Here is a 21,648-nt window from a genome sequence, read left to right as displayed (position 1 = left end):
TGCAAGAAAAGTAGATACATAGATCCAAAGTAAAGTTGATACAGAGATACATACACACATTGTTAAATTAAAAGTGGGGGAGAAGAGGGACACAGAAGTGAAGGAGAAAGAGAAATACATAGATCGAAAGAAAAGTTATAGATACATAAATACAGCAAATATTGGATGTCACTTTCACTTTTCATTACCAGATGAGGATAAAATTACCTTACAAGTGGCTGAGTACTCCACAGACATGCATATCATTAACATAGTTCTCAGGGAGATTCAGTCTCACACAGAATATGACAAGGCTGGTCCATTTGAATTACAGCTACAACTCATTTTGGCCAGCTGAGTGGACTAGAGCAAGATAAATCTCAAGTGGTTGGAAGAAAACGAAAAAAAGGTCCTATATTGGGGCAGGAAACTCTATTTAGTCATTAGGGTTACTATGGGTATTAATCTGGTCCTAACAGTGGCATTTGTGGGTCTCACCAATGTGGAGACCAAGCCCCCAGATAAACACTGATGTGCAGGTTGAATCGAGGGCGAATACATGATGGAATAGTAATTACTTTGTCTTAGCTTTCACTTCTCAGATGACATTTTTGCCTTGTGATATGGAACATTTCCTTTTCTGTCACTGAAAAAAATGGCACTCAATTGGTTACGACGACGAGGTTCCTGTTTTTCTAATCAACAAACGGTTTGCTCATAAAATTAACATGCAAGTGGCTGAATACTCCACAGAGATAAGGAGAGATTCAGCCTTACACAGAATGTTACAAGGCTGGCCCCTTTGAATTACAGCTATAACTCATTTTTGCCAGCTGAGTGGACTGCAGCAAGGTGAAGTAGAGTACCTTTCTCAAAAGCACAGCACACTGCAGTGAATCCTACTTGTGACTTTATGATCGTGGGCAGAATACCCCTAACCACTGAGCCAATCACCTTCACTCTCTTAACCATAGAGAAAAGGAGTGAAATGGTAGAGACAGAGAAAGGAAAGCCTCAGTCATCTACAAGGACTATTAGACTGAAATATGATCAGTCTTTTCTAGCTTCTTTACTTTTAACAATGAAGAAGAGGGAAAGACATTTAGTAATGAATAGAGGGTAAGTCTTTCAGGTGTTTACGTTTTTATTCTGGGAGTTCTAGAACAATCGACTGTTAGTTCTCTCTTCTTTCCCCCACCCCTGGTACTTATTTACCTTCTTTCATAGTTCTTCATGTCTTTTAGTTGGAGGGGAAAGACCATGTTTTTTTTCAGGTACGGTTAACATTTTCTCTACAAACTTCAAACAAGCCTCCACTCCCTTCCTCTTTTTTTTCACATAAAAACTAATGCAAATTTCAAATAGGGTATAGCTGTGAAAAGAGCCCAGGAAAATGGGTAATACCCCTACAAAATGGGTTGAGAGAAAAAGTTACCAACAGGTGGCTACACGAAATTCAACTCTATACTTTAAAGAGTGTTTTCTATATCCTTGGGCTGACCAAAGCCTTGTGAGTGAATTGGTAGGTGGAAACTGAAAGAAGCCCGTCATATATATATATTTTTATGTGTTTCTGTTTGTGTCTGTTTGTCCCCTACCACCATTGTTTGACAACTGATGTTGGTGTGTTTGCATCCCCGTAACTTAGCTGTTCGGCAGAAGAGACTGATAGAATAAGCACCAGGCTTACAGGGAATAAGTCCAGGGGTCAATTTCTTCGACTCAAGGGTGGTGCTCCAGCATGGCTACCGTCAAATAATTGAAACAAGTAAAAGAATAAAAGAATACCAGAAGAACGTTCCGTACCACTAAACCAAGAAGATTCTTTGAATATGTGCGATATATTTTAAGGTTAAATAATAATTCTGTTTATGTTTGCGTAACTGAGATATTTTAGTTGGATTATATAGTTATTGGTTTTACTCTTCTTTCTATATTCTGTAACTGTTGCAATATAGAAACATTTCTCATGGCACCAGCACACAATTTACAGATGCTTACATTTTTTATGTATTACGTGAATTTTTCATGGGTCCAGCTAGTACTACTACTATTACTACTACCACTATCACCACCACTACATCTACTACTAACTGCTACCGCTGTTGCTGCTACTACTACTACTACCACCACCACCACACCACCACCACCACCACCACCACGTCTATCATTATTGTTGCTTTCATAGCACTTTTCCAACCATTTCCTTATGAGCATCAAAATCTGCTTTAATATTATACAACATAGTATTGATGTTTTGTAGTCCTTAACATTTCTCTTTGAGAGTCAGTACTATTCACTTGGAATCTAAGCATCTTTGTTAACCACCTTTGATGAAACCACTGTAGGTTAGATTTCTCCAACTGATGACATCATTGACAAGTAACGTATCAAAGTGGTTTCTTCAGGTACATGTTTTCTGGCCAGTGCTGATGACATGTGAAAGGCACATGTGCTGGTGCCACATGAAATGCACCTGTGCCAGTGATATGCGACAGGCACCCGTGCCAGTGGTACATGAAAGGCACCTGTGCTGGTGACATGTGAAAGGTACTCATGCTGGTGACATGTGAAAGGTACCCGTACTAGTGACAAGTGAGAAACACCTGTGCTGGTGACACACAAAAGGCACCCATACTGGTGACGCATGAAAGGCACCCATGCTGGTGACACTCGAAAGGCATCTGAGCCAGTGCCACCAGAACGGTGCCAGTGATACACGAGAGGTAGCCATGCCAGTGACATGTGAAAGACATCCAGTACACTCTATGGAGTGATTGATGTTAGAAAGTGTATCCCACTGTGGAAATCAAGCTAAAACAGACTGAACCCTGGTGCAACTCTCTGGCTTATCAGTTTCGGTCAAACCATCTAATCTATGCCAGCATGGAAAACAGTTGCTAATTGATGATGATGATGATGCTAATGATAAGATGGTCATCCAATCACGATGCTGCTACTTTAAGTGAGATTGTTTTAGTACAAGTATAACATTGATTTTCCAGAACCTTTTGTTCCAAAGCCTTTCTTGACTACTGATTTTGTTTTCCAAGCTAGGGTTGGTCACCTTGGCTAACACACTCTATATTAAACAAACATTAAATTTATTTAAGTAATTAAATGAAATACAGGTACCTATACATTAATATAAATGATATAAGTTTATTAATACTGTACGGTGCAAGGTACCAGTAAACTAGTCTATCAGTTGCAGGAATTTGAATTTCCGGCTCACAAATTAGTGTAGATTATAAGAGGTTCTGGACTATCAGCATCCACGAAGCTGGTGTTGTGCCTGTATTTGATATTTTGAAACCAGATTTCACTGACATTGAACAGCATACTATGAACTCATGTAGATATGCCCTTCAACATGCAAGGATATACACTAGTTATGCAGGATGAGCAGTGATGAAATATTTTCTCCAGCAAACTGATTTTTATAACATAAAAACTAACACTGGACTGTTCAGTCATGTTAGTCAGGTAACCAAAAAAGCTTCAAGAAATTTGCCTGCTTATTAGCCTGTCTATACTGTAGGTCATAAATTCAGCCTGAAAAACTACCTGAATAATGCCTTAAATTTAAAGTCATGCAATAAACTTGTAAAATAGAGCTTTATGATAAAATTGCAGTTATTTGGATTAAATCATTTTTTGGGTTTTACTATCTTGTTTGGAGTTTGATATATTTTGTATGATTTGGTCTTATTTCATCATGCAGCATCTTGCAGGAGAATGTAAACTTATTATTTATGAAAAGTATTTTACTAAACTATTTACAATTATTTAAATTTCAGTTGGGTAAAAAAATAAATAAATACAAATAGGCGCAGGAGTGGCTTTGTGGTAAGTAGCTTGCTAACCAACCACATGGTTCCGGGTTCAGTCCCACTGCGTGGCATCTTGGGCAAGTGTCTTCTGCTATAGCCCCGGGCCGACCAATGCCTTGTGAGTGGATTTGGTAGACGGAAACTGAAAGAAGCCTGTCGTATATATGTATATATATATATAAGTGTGTGTGTATATGTTTGTGTGTCTGTGTTTGTCCCCCTAGCATTACTTGACAACCGATGCTGGTGTGTTTACGTCCCCGTCACTTAGCGGTTCGGCAAAAAGAGACCGATAGAATAAGTACTGGGCTTACAAAGAATAAGTCCCGGGGTCGATTTGCTCGACTAAAGGCGGTGCTCCAGCATGGCCGCAGTCAAATGACTGAAACAAGTAAAAGAGTAAAAGAGAGAGAGAGTAAATGCAAACCTTTAAGAGTATCATTTTGTATTTTACAACTAATATTTTTCATTCGAAATAAAGTTCTGATTTTATCTTGTACTACCCACCAAAAATTTAATTATAGACAATAAACATAGTGCCAGATTTCTAAGTACTATCTGACTGGGCAAAACATTCCAAGAAAGTATTCTCATTTGTTCCCAAGATTCTATTAAATTAAATGATTTCTAACTTAACCTACCAATTAAGTTTCTTAAAATCAATGTTTTTAGTCTTGACAAAAGGAAACAATGACAGGTTCAATACTCTTAACCCTTTAATATTTAAACTAGCAATATCTGGCCCAAATATTCTCATGTTTTATATTCAAAATGGTCAGATCTGACTTCTTACATCTACCCTACAATGTCATTCTAAAAATACACTGTCTCAGCATTGATGCTACAAAATAATGCATATTATATTCAAAACAATGTAAATAAGCATTACATTTGACAGAGTAATCTAGATACTAAAGGGTTAATATGTCAATTGTTGTTAATTGCTGGTAAGGACCATATTTTGTTTTGCAACCATAATACACTACCAAATATACTAAAGGTTTATAAGTCAATGCTGTGTTCTACTTTTGTATTATCAGTGCATTGTTTTCATTAATATGAACAAACCAGTTGCCAGGAATGTGTTTAATATGTAAATTGGTTTATTCAATAGTGTTACATTACTAAACTTAGTGGTTATTTAAGCAATGTATTTAAGGATAGTTAATGGGTTGGATGTGATACTGAAGAAAGAACAATAACTCCTGAAATATGCATATGCACTCATTACCCATTTTTCTGTTTTTGATTACATTGTTTATTTAGATGTATATGAAGCATCATAACTTTCAGTGCTGGCTCTACATTCTATAGAAAATCTTTAGAGATAAACTTGATGTCATTTGTTGTGTATTTTCAGAAGTTCATTAAATACTGACCCAATATTTGATAGACCAACTAGCCCAAGTTTTGAAACCATGGTATCAGACATTCCTCTTAGTAACAGTCTGACATCAACTGCCACAAATCCATCCTGTCCATCTCCTGTTTCTTCTATGGTGAGTGACATGAATGCTGCCTATATTTTGTTTTTCACCCCCTCCCCCACTACCAGTGAGTTTAACATAATTTGGTGAGGGTGCATGGCCTCATACTGTTGCACCCACAATTGCCAGACTGGTGTGCATTGTGTTCTTGTGTAAATGGGTTATCCCTGCAATGGATTGGTGCTTCATTCAGGGGTAATGTTAGCCTTCCCACCTAACCACTGGGCTAGCATCATTTGAAAATTACAACAACGTGAGGAAGTGCATTATGATCAGTGGTGTATAAACAGCATCTGATAGTCTCGATGATACAGTGATAATTATGAGATAGTCATGAATATTTTATCTTTAATGTCTCCTTTTATATAGGTATGAGGTTTTATGTGTGTAGGTGGTAAAGTTTATGAAGGTGTAAATGATTAATTAATAATTTCACTGATTAGTGTAGTAAGCAGTACACCTTCAGAGGCTCTATGTTTAATGCTTATTTCCCCCTAACTTTTTGTGCATATGTGTGTGTGTGTGTGTGTGTATAAGCAATCACACATACATAACTTAAGACTTCTCTTCTGTAGCTGGCTCTCCTCACCACTTTATGCACATAACTGCCAGATACAGAATTCTTTTTTCTGTACATAAGCCTATCAAGTCTCGGTGTTTTAGTGATCACCTTTAACTAATCTGCTTCAAAATTTTGAAACCATTTCCTCTTTACAAGTATTTACATTGAGATTTGAAAACAATCCACAATGAAAATAAGCCAAGAAATTAGACACCTCTCACTGTACCAAATTAACTACCAATTAGCAGCCTACAGCTCTTACCTCCAACGTCTCTATGCCTGCCAAATAGAAACAATTATTATTAATAGTAGCCTTTTTCATTACCTCAGATTACTTTTTGTTCTCAATGATCTAGATCTTTTGGAGATCTTTTGCATTTAGTAAGCAAAGGGAGACCAAAATGACAATCTATTAAAGATTGGCAGTAATTTTATATAGTTACTCAGCCTGCTAGAGTTAGTAGTCACCTCTCTCTCAGATCAAACCCCACTACTTCCTTCAAAAAAAAAAAAGGAAGGAAAAACACATCAGATAATGTAATCTGTGACAACATGCCTGAGATAAAAATGATAAAAAAACTGGATAGTAATGGAATGCTTTTGATCATAAGTAGATGCATATTGCTAAAAACAGATAAGTACAGCTGGAATATTTTTAACCATAAGTTTGGTCAATCAGAGATGATCTGGGGGTCAAATAGCATCATTTTGTTTTGTTGATGTTGTTTAGACCCAGTTGAACTTTGATTAGACAGACCTATAATCACAGTTGTTCAAGTTGTCACTACCCCCTCTCTCTCTCCCCCTGTCTCTCTCCCCGCTTTCTCTTAGTGTCTCTACACATAACTATATTATTAATGTATCCTTCCCATCTAAAGACAGTAGGATACAATATGAGGGAGATTTACCTGATATTTTGAGTTGCCAAGTAATTGTTTAGATCAGGCATTGACAACCTTTTCCAAGAAGAGGGCTACATGAGACATGGTTCATCATCAAACAGGCTGAACTGCTAGAAAAATTTGAGATAATTTTCCATTAAGCATGCCATTCAGAAAGTTCTGTGGGTTGCAGTTTGGCTATGACTGGTTTGGAGGCTCCCTGACAGTTTGTCATTATCTTGTCTTTGGAAACTTTAGTATCAGCAAAGTCATTGACTGTGACTTTGGAAAAACTTAAGTGTACAAAAAAGAGAGAGAGACTACTGTTAGGTCTGCAATGTGTGTGGAAGATGTCAATTGTATAAAGAACTACCAAGCACTCTAAGTGGATAAAGCTTGAGGAAGAGAAACTGAAGAAAATAGGGGAAGAAGTGTAATTTACCAACATGTTTGACTGTTATAACATCTGATAAATATAACTTGTCCACCAGTTGCATTTAGTTGTTGTTACATGAATTTGGTATTTGTGTATCTGATTAAAACAAAATGTCTTGGACATAACTTAAATACTATCTCTAATTTGTGTTTTTGCTGCATGCATACATTCATGCATGCATGCAGGCATGGTTGAATTTAGAGTAAGCCTCAGAAACTTATAACATGGCATATATTTGAACTTAATCCTGATGTTTCTATTGATTCTGTGGTTTATCTAAAGGTTTGGTTACATCTCCCAGACTTTTCTTTCTGTCTCTTAATGATTTATTTTCTGCTATGTCTAACAACAAATGTTTTATTCCTCTTTAACAACCTGTATACAGTCATTATCTATATGCAAACTTGACATTTCACTTCTGATCTTGAAAAATATTTCCCAGAGTTCTTCAGAAGACAAATAAAAATTATTCAGGTGTTGTTCAATGCCAAAGCATCCTCCATTTATGCATTTTTATTTCACATGCAACCAACTGCGCATCAATGTATGCACAGTCACACATACCTACAGGCTGGCACTCTGTTGGGTTATGATGATGAGTGTTCCAGCTGATCTAATCAACAGAACATCCTGCTTGTGAGATTAATGTGCAAGTGGCTGAGCATTCCACAGACATGCGTACTCTAAACATAGTTATCAGGGAGATTCAGCATGTCACAGAATGTGGGAAGGCTGACCCTTTGAAATACATGTACGACTCACTTTTGCCAGCTGAGTGAACTGGATCAACATGAAATAAAGTGTCTTGCTCAAGAGCATAACACACCCACAGGTATCAAACTCATGACATTATGATCATGAGCCAAATACCTTAACCACTAAGCTATTTGCCTCACTACCTACATACACACACAAGTACACATACACTTCCTGTGTTTGTTTTAACTTTCTGTAATTTTTGAATTTCTCAGAAGGAACTGTATCGTGATGTTGTCCAACAGTTTTGTGAAAAGCATCTTGGAAAGATCCGTGTTTTTATCAATAATGTGACTGCTCGTTTGCCATCACCTGTAAAATGTAGTGTTGTTAGTAAGTATTTTTTTTTAAAACCACATTTTTTGAATTGTAACTATTATCTGAAAAATACTTCAACATTGTGTTATAATGTGGGATTAGATAGATAAAGCTGTTATTGCAATGTGATTAGTTTATTTATTAAGTTAAAATTATATAAAACTTCCTCTCATTTTTTCATCTATTTTTGTCTATATTTTCTTTTCCTAATATCTGATCTATTAATATCATGCTATATTTGTACTTTATTTATCTAGATGGTCGCCATAAACGTTATGTTAAGCTAAACTTTGTATGTTCCAGTCATCGTGGAGATGAGTGTCTTTATAGTAATAATTGTTTTGTGTTAATTACACACATACCCAAAACCTGGATTCATCTCATGTTTCTAGCTTTGCAGGTAAGTGACTTTTACACAGTTTTTTAATTAGATATTTTATAGTTATGTAGAAGTATGTTAGCCTAATTAAATAATTTTCTTTGAAAAAATTGTTGAAATGCAAAGAAAAGAAACACTTTAAAAATTTAACAAAGTCCTTATATGCTTTCCTCAGCTTTGTTATTAAACAATTTACCAGTAGTTAACATAACCATTAACTACTGGTAAATCATCATCATCATCATCATTTAACATCTGCCTTCAATGTTTGCCTTGGCTACATGGTATCACAGGGGCTGGCAAACTAGAAGACTGCATCAAGCTCTGCAGTCTGCTTTAGTATGATTTCTGCAACTGGATGCACTTTTTAATGCCAAGCACTTTACAAAGTGTACAAGATGTCTCAAGACAAATTTTGAAAATTACTTTTTATAATGTAAATTTGTGATGCCATACTAGGTCAAATGATTCTGTAAACTGTTGGTAGGAGTCATCGGTGGTAGAGATAGCTTATAAAAAAAAAGGGATAGATTTATTAGATTAGATCTGAGAATGAGGTACATCATAAAAGAAGAACAAAGGATCATGGTGCAGTGGCATCATACAACCTGGCTGGAACAGGGGCATAATTACCCCACTATGGGGCAATTATAGGGCTCTTACACTTGTCTCTGTGTCCAGTAAGGTCTTTGCTAGGGTCATCTTGAATAGAGTGTGAAATCATCTGCTTGCTTCTCAGCAGCTGGAGTAGTTAGGATTCATGCCAAAGAGGTCTACCACTGACATGATTCTGGCTCTTTGTGTACTCATTGAATGCAGGTGGAGCTTTTGGCAGGAGCTGCTTGTAGCCTATGTCATCCTCTGCAAGGTGTTTGAATTAGTGGACAAGATGTGCTTTGGAGGATTCTGGAACTGCAAGGTATACCTACTTAACTGATTAAGCTGATTATGGCCTTGTACACCGGAACAGTCAGTGTTGATTGAGATTGGGAGCTCAGCATCTGACATTTTATGAGTTAGGTCTAGGGACCATCAAAGCTGTGCTTTGGCTCCCACTCTGTTTAATGCCTGCTAGTTTGATTGAGTTATGGTATACTCATAGGATTACAGACCTAGATTTTGCTAATGATGCAGTTATTCTTGCTGAGTCTCTGGATGTCTTAAGGAGTGCTCTCTTTTCACTAAATAAGGAAGTGGAGCTATTATGTCTTTGAGTTTCTTGAGTCAAGACAAAGATCCATTCCTTCTTTGGTTTCTTGGAGGACTCCATCTTGTCTGTCTTTGTTGTGGGTGAGAATGTTAAGAGTTGTTGACTGCTTAACTTATCTTGACAGTGAGATTCATAGTGATATTAGCTGTGAGTCTGAAATCTTAAAAAAAAGCTTAGATGAGTTGGTGCAGTTGTGGACTCATTGGATAACTGTGTTTGGCAATGCTGATATCTGAGCAGGAGGCCAAGGGTTTGAATCTTTACATCTTTAGTCCTCCCTATCCTACTTTGTTGTTGTGAGACTTGGATACTGCCCCTGACCTTTAGGAGTCACCTGAACTCCTTTGGTACTAGGATGCTTTGCAGGATTGTGGGTTACCACTGGTCAGATTTTGTATCTAGCCAATGACTCTACTTAGAAACTGGGATATGTCCTGTTACTTGTATGACTTGGGAGCACCAGCCCAAACTGTTTGACATGATTTTTCAAGTTAGACCCTGCTTATCATGTTCTTTTCACTGAAGATCCAGCTGGATTGATGGGTCATGTTGGTAGACCACATGGTCACAGCAGATGAGGTGGTATCTCACAAAGATGGGGGATTGACTAGGATTTTACTTGATAGGTTGCCTGGGGAGACCTAAGAATATTCTGACAAATGCAGTGCATGTCCCCACACCTTACCCGACCTGATGATGCATGGTATGATACTGTATGGCAAATTTATCTCATTTATATTATTAAGAAACACAAAAAATGTAACTATGACAACTACAACAATGCTAGTGATGTTGATGATAGCTAGTATTCCATGAGCTGCTACAGATTTTTAGTTTGTTATTAGTATTTTACATCCATAATTTTCTCATACATAGGTGGGATAGTTTTGGTAGATTTTCACATGTACTAATTATTGGATTGAATATTTTTATAGCTGGATGGTTTTTCTGACAGCTATTTACAAAGTGAGAAGGTATCAGCTAAGCAGTAGGCAGTGTTATGTACCTCACCTAAGATTATGAAACATTTCAATTGATATTTCTTAATTTAACTAATTTTAATTATTTCTTAATGACACAAGTGAGATGAATCTGCCATACAGTTTCCCATCATGCACCATGACCCTTTGTTATTCTTTTTTATGATGCACATCATTTTCAGGTCACTTTTTTCTATAAGCTAGCTTTATCATGGATAACTCCTGCCAACAGCTCATAGAATTGCTTGACCTTGTTTATATCATCAAAAATAATTGTAGCTACATTGAAAATTCTGATGATATTAACAAGTGTTTATACATACCTCTAAGAATATCTTTATATATTTTTATCCATTATATCTTTAGATATTTTAATAGTATGTCTTGTGTGTACTGTTAAATGTACAACTGCTTCTGTTGAGTTTAGAACTCCACTTAGAGTATCATCAGTCAATCTGCTTCCAGCATAATGGGGTGGTTACTACTATTCTTAATAGTGAAAATGGTTATGATACACAGAACAAATGTAGAAGAAATTATAAGCACATGTGTATATTATTTATTCCCTACATTTATTCACTGCTATAATTGTTTGGGACTTCTGTATTGTATGTTACAATTGGATGCTTAGCCACAATGGATTGTATGTAGGAACACTTCATATAAGCTTGTATTTTTCTTAATTTCTTTGATATTTTAATAATAATAATAATAATAATAATAATAATAATAATAATAATAATAATAAGGATTTATTTACCTAGTTTAGTCAAGTTCAATTTTTATAAGACTCTAATTTTAATACTAGTGCACACTTATCTTCTATATTGACTACTGAATAGATGTAATTCATATCTGATTTAGTTTTAATGATACTCTGTATTTAATTTTTTTTAAATGTTTTAATAAGATTATTTTAATATTCCTTTCTTTGCTTACAAAAAAGCAAATATTTGGGTATATTTCCTTAGCATAGAGTCTTAAAATTTACACCAATTCTTTCTTTAGCAATTTTGTCACTTGTGTTAAACATGAGAGTTACAGCTATCCAAATTGATAGGTATTGGCCTACCACATCATCATCATCATCATCATCATTGTTTAGCGTCTGCTTTCCATGCTAGCATGGGTTGAACGGTTCAACTGGGGTCTGGGAAGCCAGAAGGCTGCACCAGGCCCAGTCTGATCTGACAATGTTTCTATGGCTGGATGCCCTTCCTAACGCCAACCACTCCGTGAGTGTAGTGGGGGCTTTTTACATGCCAGATGAAGCTGGCAAATGGCCACAATCGGATGGTGCTTTTTACGTGACACCGGCACAAGGCAAGTCGGGGCGGCGCTGGCAGCGGCCACGTTTGGATGGTTCTCTTATGTACCACCGGCACTGGTATCACAGCTGCAATTTCCATTGATGTTGATTGATTTTGATTTTGATTTTTTGATTTTCACTTGCCTCAACAGGTCTTCACAAGTAGAGTTTTGTGTCCCAAGAAGGAAAGGTATGCATAAGTGGACTGGCTACATCCCATGTAGAGGCCATGGGTTATGGTCTCACTTGTCCTGCCGGGTCTTCTCACGCACAGCATACTTCCAAAGGTCTCGGTCTCTAGTCATTGCCTCGGTGAGACCTAAAGTTTGATGGTCGTGCTTCACCAAGTTGTCCCAGGTTTTCCTGGGTCTGCCTCTTCCACAGGTTCCCTCAACCGCTAGGGTGTGGCACTTTTTCACACAACTATCTTCATCCATTCTCGCCACATGACCATACCAGCGCAAACGTCTCTCTTGCACACCACAACTGATGCTTCTTAGGTCCAACTTTTCTCTCAAGGTACTTACACTCTGTCGACTATGAACACTGACATTACACATCCATCAGAGCATACTGGCTTTATTTCTTGCGAGCTTACACATATCCTCAGCAGTCACGGCCCATGTTTCACTGCCATGTAGCATGGCTGTTCGTACACATGCGTCATACAGTCTGCCTTTTACTCTGTGCGAGAGGCCTTTTGTCACCAGCAGAGGTAAGAGCTCTCTAAACTTTGCCCAAGCTATTCTTACTCTAGCAGTTACACTTTCACTAGTTTATATCTCAGCACCTGTAAATATGCTCACCATCTAGAAATAAATACTGTGTTAATAAACTATCACTTCTAGAAGTTGAAGCACTGAGTAATTGGTGTTTGCTTCATTATCTTGCAGTGCTGTAGTAACTTGCAGTGCATGAGTAAAGTCTGGCTATGATAGGTTTAAATACATTATGTGATGCGTCAGTACCTCTGTAACCCAAACAAATTATAGAAATCACTTTAATTCATTTAAGTATGTAGAATAGGCACTAGAGCTTCTGAGAAAATTTGTATGATAGATTAAATATTTATCTAGGAGAATATTTGTCTGTCACTGGAAAAAACTGAGTTAAACACTGATCTTTGGATTGAAGTTACATGAAAGATTTATTTATATATAAGTCTTAGGTGACAGAAAATGTACATATGTACATTTCTGCAATTACAAATTTGTAGTGGTATATATAAATTTTAGATAAGAACATGTATTATTGCATATAAAAAGAAAATGCACCCTTTTAAAGCCTGTTCAGGCCCATGGGCCCAGTTTCCCGGTTTCTATGGCATATGTGTTCCTCAGTTGGACGGGATGCCAGTCCATTGCAGCGTTACTCATTTTTGCCAGCTGAGTGGACTGGAGCAACTTGAAATGAAGTGTTTTGCTCAAGAACACAACGCGTCGCCTGGTCCAGGAATCGAAACCACAATCTTACAATCATGATACTGACACCCTAGCCACTAAGCCATGTGCCTCCACATTATTGCATATACTGTTATATATTGTATATTACTATCTATAATGATGTGCTACAATTATGCTTTGTGTATTTTTTATGGCAGTGATGCTGCAGCAATTTACTCCTAACTTATAGTTTCCATTTGCAATACCCATTATATCACTCACTCTGTTGTTTGAAAATTTCGCATGATTTTCCATTTTGTTTGCCTCAAAGTTCTATGTTTTCTTACCTATAAAACAAATTCATTTTTATAATTTCTAAAATTTGTTTATTCAAAACATTTAAGTTTTGTGAACTTTCTTTTTAGGCCAAAGCCATTTCTGCTTTAGGCCAACAAGATACATCTGTAAGTTGTCTGAAACGATGCTGGGATGCTCTGAAGTCAGAAAAAGGCCCAAGTAGTTTTCTTACTGTTGTTACATCATCATTTCCATCAGCTAAGGTTAGTAATTAATTGTATTTTTTTCAATACATATTTTTTTACTTATATGAGGTCTGATCAATAAATATCCGGACTGTTGCCATATTAATGAAGCTAAAGCACACAGTGAAGCCACTTGGGACAGATTGACCTTGAACTCTGTTGTGCAGGTTCACTAAGCTTTAATCTTCTAGCTCACTTCCGCTGTTTACAGCAGTGCTTGGAAGGAAGGTGTGTAGCGTGTGATCCTCACATTGACCATCACAGAGAAAGTTGATACTTGCTCAAAGGCCTAAGCAAAGTTGCAGAAAGTGTATGGAGAGGAGTGTATGAGTTGCACTCAAGTGTATGAATGGTTCAGACGTTTCCAAGATGGCTGACAAAATGTCGACATCAGTGAACATTCTGGGAGACCTGCAACCAGCTGAACTGAGAAAAACATCACAGATGTGCATGCAGCTGTGAGGGGAAATCATCGAATCACCATTCATGTGTTATCAGAGGATGTGAAGATTAGTTACAGTTCAGTTCAGTCCATTATCACTGAAGATTTGGGTACGAGATGTGTGTTTGCCAAGTTTGTGCCAACACTGCTCTCAGCTGACCAAAATGACACTCAGGTTTCAGTTGCACAAGATCTCCTTGATTGTGTTGAGAAAGATAAAAACTGTTTGAAAACTTTGCGTGGGCCTCTGAGCAGGTATTGCCAAGCTTTTGGCAAAATTTGATGCAGATTCTCTGCTCAACATTCTTTGTCATGGTCAATGTGATGATCACACGCTACACACCTTCCTTCCAAGCACTGTTGTAAACAGCAGAAGTGAGCTACAACATTAAAAGCTAGTGCACATGCACAGCAGAGTTCAAGGTCAATCTGTATCAAGCAGCTTCCCTCTCCGTGCTTTAGCTTCATTACTATTGCAACAGTCCGGATACTTATTGATCAGCCCATATGTATTAGTATTTATGATCAAATGCTTAAAAACCAAAACAAAACACATTGTTAATGTGTTAAAATACTCTACCATTGACTAAATTGTTTTCAGATTGACTTTAACCATTGAACATGATTTTATTTGCCTCAGTCTACCACAGTGACTACAGATTCTACTCTTACTCCATGGTTAATTCGTTATCAGAAGAGCATTTAACTGGGGAAGCAATATCTGTTGCATCAACATCAAAATGCTCAAATTCTGAAAAGGAAGCAGAATTTTTTCCTTATTAGCATGGTTAGATAGTAAAAAGAAGGCATCATATATTACACTTGGCCCAATAGATAAGTTATTTCACTTTAAAACATAAGGTTTAATCATTCAGCAGTTGTTGACAGTATAAAATTCATTTTATTTATTTAGCATTGTTGGATTAAAATTCTATAGCTCTAAAACAAAATTTTGATGATTTATGATTTCTTTCTTCATTTTTTTATTTTCAACCTTTCTTTTGAAACAAATATTTTAAGACTCTTGGGTGTAGAATTTCCAATTATTACATAAGTATGATATACACAATTCCTCTATTTAATTTTTATTTCACTGAATGTTTGGACTTGTTCACGAGAGATTCCAGATTAGTTTTTCTGCTAATGTGAATAAAAGGAAGTTCAGTCAATGATAATGATTGGTAGTAGGAGCAGTTTATACTCCATGCATACAAATATATTACTAGAAGTATGAATATTTATGTATATGTTTTATATTACTAGAAATAATCATATTCATTTATATGTGGACTCGTGTTACTAGAAATAGGTTACCTAGCTGTAACTAAAGATTTATTCATTTGAAATTAAGTTAAATGAGAGATAAGAAGATAAACTGAAACCACTCAACTGAGACAATAATTCTACTCTGTGAATCTAATATGACTTACTGTGAAATCTCTCTCTCATACTGTCCAAATTCTATAATGACCCTTCTTCTGTAGTTTCTACTAGTTCCATCACTCTACATAGTCTTTATGTATGTGCATGCATTTATCTGGTCTAACTTCTTCCTTCCATATAAGACTGGGATTCAACACTGACCTTCATTGTGTTTCATGCTTATTTCCAGGTGTAACTACTACCAGGTTGAGTCAAGAATTTTTTTATATTTCAAGCTTTGATTAATAGTTCAAACAAGTTATACACTAAGAGTGTTTATTCACCAAATTGTATTCTATCATGTTTGGTTGTCTGTTGTCATTGTTGTGCCAGAAGCTCTATTCCATGCTTATCCCATTTGGCTGGTTTAGAGGCAAAATACTCTCTATGCCCATTTTCAATCTCATCTACATTGTTGAAATTCTGTCCCTACAGGAAATGAGCCATGGGTCAGAAAATGTGGTAATCTGATTGTGTAAGGTCTGGATTATAGGCAGGGCAAGGCAGCACTTTCATTCCTTCAAGTTACTCAAGTTAGCACTTGGTCACATTGGCAGTATGTGCTAGGGCATTGTTATGTTGTAGAAGTGTGTATTTTTGATTGACCAATGTTGAGTAACTGGCTTTCAAAGCATCATGTAGTCCCTGCCATTGTTGAGCATGAAGGTTAACATTCACAGCATGACCATCTAGGATAAGCTCTAAGTGCAACCATCTCCCATGAAATTCCATAAACACACAACATGACCTTCTGCTTAAATTACCCTTGTTTGACAACATGTTCTGAAGTCTGGCTGGAACAAAGCCACTGATTTACTAGGATTGCAAAAATAGATCCATTTTTCATCCTCAGTTACAATTTGACACCAAAAATAGGCATCTTAGGGAATTGCCAGCAGTTGTTTGCAAATGTTCACTCATTGTTGAGCCTGGTCATTGGTTAGTACATGAAAAGTTTCTTGACAGCTTCTGTTCACAAGGTTGAGCTTATAAAAGTGTTGATTGATGGTGCTTTGTGAAGGACCAAGTTCTGCTGACAATGTACAAGTGCTTGTATTTGGCTGTTGTTCAGCCATTTCAAGCATGGCCTCATTTTCCACAACAGAATGTCTTCCTGATCTTAGTTTGTCTTCATAGCAGGTGTCACCTTCCTTGAAATGTCAACCACTTTTGTGCTACATGTTCGTTGACAGCTCCTGGGTCTTCCACATCATTAATTTCTTCTGTTGCTGCCCTTGCACTCAGTTCTTTTTCTCACAGGTAGTGTAAAATGGCTCTAATTGCAATTTTTTTTATCACTCATTATCAAAGCTGTAAAATAAACAATAAACAATATTTGTAAGCTATATATGAAAATAACGAATAAACAATTCAACAACAGTTGGACTACAAATTGTGTCAAATTAATGATATAACGTGGAAATACAAGTCACCGAAAAATCATCAGTGAGAATTCAAAAAAGACTTGACTCAACCTGGTGTGATGCCAAAGTACATTTGATAAACGGCTGTAGTTTCTTATTACTTTCTTCAAGGAGCATGAAAATTCGAGATTTTTTGCACTGGAGAAATTAAGTGTTGGAACAATTACGTGTCTAAGTACAGATTTGATGAAAATGAATGAATGAACTATTGTACATGTATTGTGAACTATTTGTTTATGGTAAATGGTTGTTGTTTGCAATAGTGGTTGGTGTGGTGACAGGGAGTGCAAGAGAGGGATTGATAATGGAGATGCTGTATGCGGATTAACGTGTTCTGATGAGTGAGATGAAGGAGGGATTGAGGGAGAAATTTTGGAAATGGAAGGAGACGCTTGAAAGCAAAGAAGACAAAGGTGATGGTGAGCAGGGTGGAAGGAGAAATGTTTGTGAGTAAGGTGGATCCATTTGGTGTATGTGGGAGGAGGGTAATGGCAAAAATGGTGTTGTGTAGAGGTGTGAGAAATAGATTCCTGGTAGATGTATGAAAAGGAAGAAGGTGACCCTAAGACTGGCAAGAGAGTTTATTTGTGGAAGATGTGAGAAAAGAGCTGGAGAGTTGGGAGAACCAGTGGAAACACTATGTGAAGAGGTGGAAGTGGTGAGAGCGTTTTGTTATTTGGGAGATAAGGTGGATGTAAGTGGTGGATGTGAAGCAGCTGTGACAGCAAGAGTGAGACTTGTCTGGGTGAAGTTCAAGGAATATGGAACGTTGTTATGTGGGAAAAGGTTCTCAATGAAGATGAAAGGAAAGGGCTATAGGAGTTGCTTGAGCTGCATTGCTGTATGGGAGTGAGACATGGTGTTTGAGGGAGAGAGAGATGACAATTTTGAGAAGGACTGAGAGAGCAATGGTGAGAGAAATGTGTGGAGTGAAGCTGTTTGATAAGAGGAGGACTGAGGACTTGATGGGGATGCTGGGGTTGAAGGAGGGATGAGGAGCATGTTCTGAGGAGGGTGCTTGAATTTTAGGTAAATGGACTGAGAAAGTGAGGTAGATTGAGGAAAACGTGGAGGGGACAGGTGAAGGAGGAGATTAGGAGGACACTCAAATCAGGGCAAGATGGTGTGAGGGTGGTTGCTATGGCATTGAGGTAGATATGGCCACTCCCATTAATGAGGAGAAAACTTGGATTTAAAACACTGGATGATGATGAAATGGATCAGAGATGATTGGCAAATGACTCGAATCAAGCTGAAACAGAAAATGAATGTAATACTACCACTTAGAATGATGGAACTTGGATTAAATGTCATGAAATAATTATGGTATATTTAATTTCAATGTCTTAAATTCAGTTGTTTTCTTGTCTTTGTAGGATCAAGATGCTCTTCTTCATGAACTTCACAGTGTCCGTTATTTCGATGTTTTTGAATTCAATGCTGCTGAGCACCATTGGGCATGTTTTATGTGCAACCACCCTGAAAAGATGGTCACTTTACTTCAGGATGGTAGTCCATTTATTTCTGTAAGTAAAGATATATTTCAGTTCATATTACCGTTATAAGTCTGTGATGTTACTATTCTTCTCTGGAGATTTTTCTGTTGTTATGTGATGATTTTGTCTATTATTTGGCTGTATATCAGAGACCTTCATGAATGGGTAAACCAGATCTATTGACCTACAGGTGTGTCTAGTTGAAGCTTTTTCTTTCTCTGTTCATATTAAATGAATAAACTGAACTAAGCACTGCAATCTCACCAGTATGGAGGGCTTGGCAATTCTCATGGGCATTGACTAACTCCACCTTCTATGAGTAACTAATAGAAAAAAAGAAAAACTTAAGAAATACTCTCTACTTTATATATTATTTCCATTTGTTACGGGGGTTGTGACAGCTGAGGACATGCATAGGCTTGAAAGAAATGAAGCCAGTATGCTTTGCTGGATGTTCAATGTCAGTGTGCATTTTCAACAGAGTGTAAGCATCTTGAGAGAAAAGTTAGGCATAAGAAGCATAAGATATGGTGTGCAAGAGAGATAGCTGTGCTGGTATGGTCATATGATGTGTATGGACGAAGACAGCTGTGTAAAGAAGTGCTAATCTCTAACTGTTGAGGGAATCTGTGGTAGAGGTAGACCCAGGAAGACATGGAACGAAGTGGTGAAGCATGATCTTCAAACTTTGAGCGTCACAGAGGCAATGACTAGTGACCGAGACCTTTGGTGATGTGCTGTGCTTGAGAGGACCCATCAAGCCAAGTGTACCTGTGCTGGTGGCACGTAAGGAATACTTTTCAAGTGTTGGGCCTCATGGAGGCAAAGTGGCTGAGACCCTTGGCATTATGTTGTGCTTGAGAAGACGACCCATAAAGCCAAACAAAATCACAGTTGTGGCAGATACCGGTGTCATGCAAATTGGCACCGATGCCAGTGGCACATAAAAACTCCCCAGTGTCATGTAAATGGCATCCGTACCAGCAGCACATAAAAGCACCCATCACACTCTCAGAGTGGTTGGTGTTAGGAAGGGTATCCAACTGTAGAAGGCCATGCCAAATCAGACTGGAGTCTGGTGCAGCCTTTCAGTGTGCCAGTTTGGTCAAACTGTCCAACCCATGCCAATATGGACAGCAGATGTTAAATGATGATGATTATGAGGATGACATTGATGCACCATTCAACTCTTGTACCTTTTTCTTTCTTTTATTTACAAAGGCTGTTAAGTAAAGTACAGCAATGTCCAGAGACAAAACTGCTAATTGCTTGAGTTGGTGCTAAACTACTTAATGTAATAAACTAAAAAGTTTTTATTAAAACATTACACTTGTAGTGAGGAGACAAGAAAATTAATTTATGATAGATTATGATGAAGAAAGATAGAATAAACAATTCTGAAATTTAATTAGCTAAAATAGAAAAATGTTGGCATCCAGTGGGGAGTGAATATGATCTCACCCTTTTGTATCTCTTTGTAGTCATAGGTCTGGCAAGTATAAGTTATGAGTAGGTTTCGCTGAGGAGGCCTAATTAGACCAAAACACAACTGGAATTAATACCATACTTGCCAAAGATCAGACTTTACCGTCAGTAAATTTTAGTTGAAATTTTAGAGTTGTCTCCCTTCCTTTTCTCAACCAGAATTACTCATTAAGCTAATGAGTTTGTTTTTCTGATCAGTAGTGTTGTAATATTAATTATATTATTTTGTGTAACTACAGCGCATTAGTATCAACATAAAGCTTGTTTTTCCTGTTGAATGGGTACTATTTAAGGTGGTATTAAATAGTACCCATCTTCCTGTTACCTTGTAGTTAGCCATTCCCAGTATATAGTTTTACAGAAGTTTTCTATTGATTTATTACTAAGATTTGTAAAATCTCTGCTTTCTTAAAGGGACAACTAAAAGAGAAGAAGGGTCGGTTGAAATTTCTGAAACGATGGAAAACGCGGTATTTCAGCTTATCAGGATCAAACATTACCTACAGCAAAGGTGATTCTGTAAGTATTCTTCCTTCCCCTTTGATTTAAACTTTTTTGTTTTCCTTTTGATATTTCTAAGCTACAAGTCATGGGGACAACAGTAAAGATGGTTTTAGTTCATACAAACAATGGTTTGTGCACATGGTAAAAACTTATTATTTTACAACAGAATACCACTCTCACCCCTGAGATGGTGCTATCACTACACGTACATACATTATAGAGGCTACTGTACTGATTGGCGTGAAGTTATCTACATACATACTCCAAACCTGTACTTCATGCTGTCTTCTCACTCAGTTTTTTTTTCTCACTACACTAATGGTCTCTGCTCCTCAAATCTGGCTGGTTTTGTAGTACTGCTATTCAGGCATTCTTGTCTCATCCATTTCTCCTCTCATTGTTACCCATATTATGTCCTGCCCACTCTTGGCTCTACATTAACTACTTTCTCAATACTTCCTCTCTGGAATGCCATCTCTCAGTAATTCTTTCCCTGCTCATATTTTTCGTACTTCCATCAACTTGCAACTGCTCAAGTAAAACACTGATATAATATAATATCATATAAAAACTGTAAGAACATCCTCTTCTTCCAACCAAAACAATCCCCCTCCCCATCAAAGTCTTTATTCTAGAGTTGTGGGATGTGACAGGTTCCGTGAATGTGCAAAGATAGTAGTCATATTTTTATAAGAGTAAACTGAAGTAACTAAAGTGTGTGACAAGATTTGAATTCTTGAACCCTAGGTTAGAAGTTCAATGCCTTAATTACTCAAATATAGTGCTGCTGTACTGAGTAGAACAAAATGTATCAATTTGTT

The 21,648-nt window shown here is 37.1% G+C and overlaps 1 protein-coding gene across 2 annotated transcripts in view; it reads left to right on the top strand.

The window, feature by feature from the left end:
- The window catches only part of LOC115209851 (protein melted), an 80,382-nt gene that overhangs the window by 35,280 nt on the left and 23,454 nt on the right, over positions 1-21,648 (top strand). For both annotated transcript variants that reach the window (XR_004998327.1, XM_029778418.2), the window contains exons 9-14: positions 5,173-5,311; positions 8,150-8,267; positions 8,510-8,652; positions 13,938-14,072; positions 18,719-18,868; positions 20,738-20,842. Coding sequence is in view for 1 of the 2 variants with exons in the window: in XM_029778418.2 (XP_029634278.1) it covers positions 5,173-5,311; positions 8,150-8,267; positions 8,510-8,652; positions 13,938-14,072; positions 18,719-18,868; positions 20,738-20,842 (790 nt within the window). In the remaining variant the exon portion in view is untranslated. The remainder of the gene's footprint in view (positions 1-5,172; positions 5,312-8,149; positions 8,268-8,509; positions 8,653-13,937; positions 14,073-18,718; positions 18,869-20,737; positions 20,843-21,648) is intronic.

This window comes from Octopus sinensis, linkage group LG3 (genome assembly GCF_006345805.1).
Source record: "Octopus sinensis linkage group LG3, ASM634580v1, whole genome shotgun sequence".
NCBI lineage: Eukaryota > Metazoa > Mollusca > Cephalopoda > Octopoda > Octopodidae > Octopus > Octopus sinensis.
Note: the sequence above shows the minus strand (reverse complement) of the source record. Positions and strands in the feature narration are given on the sequence as shown.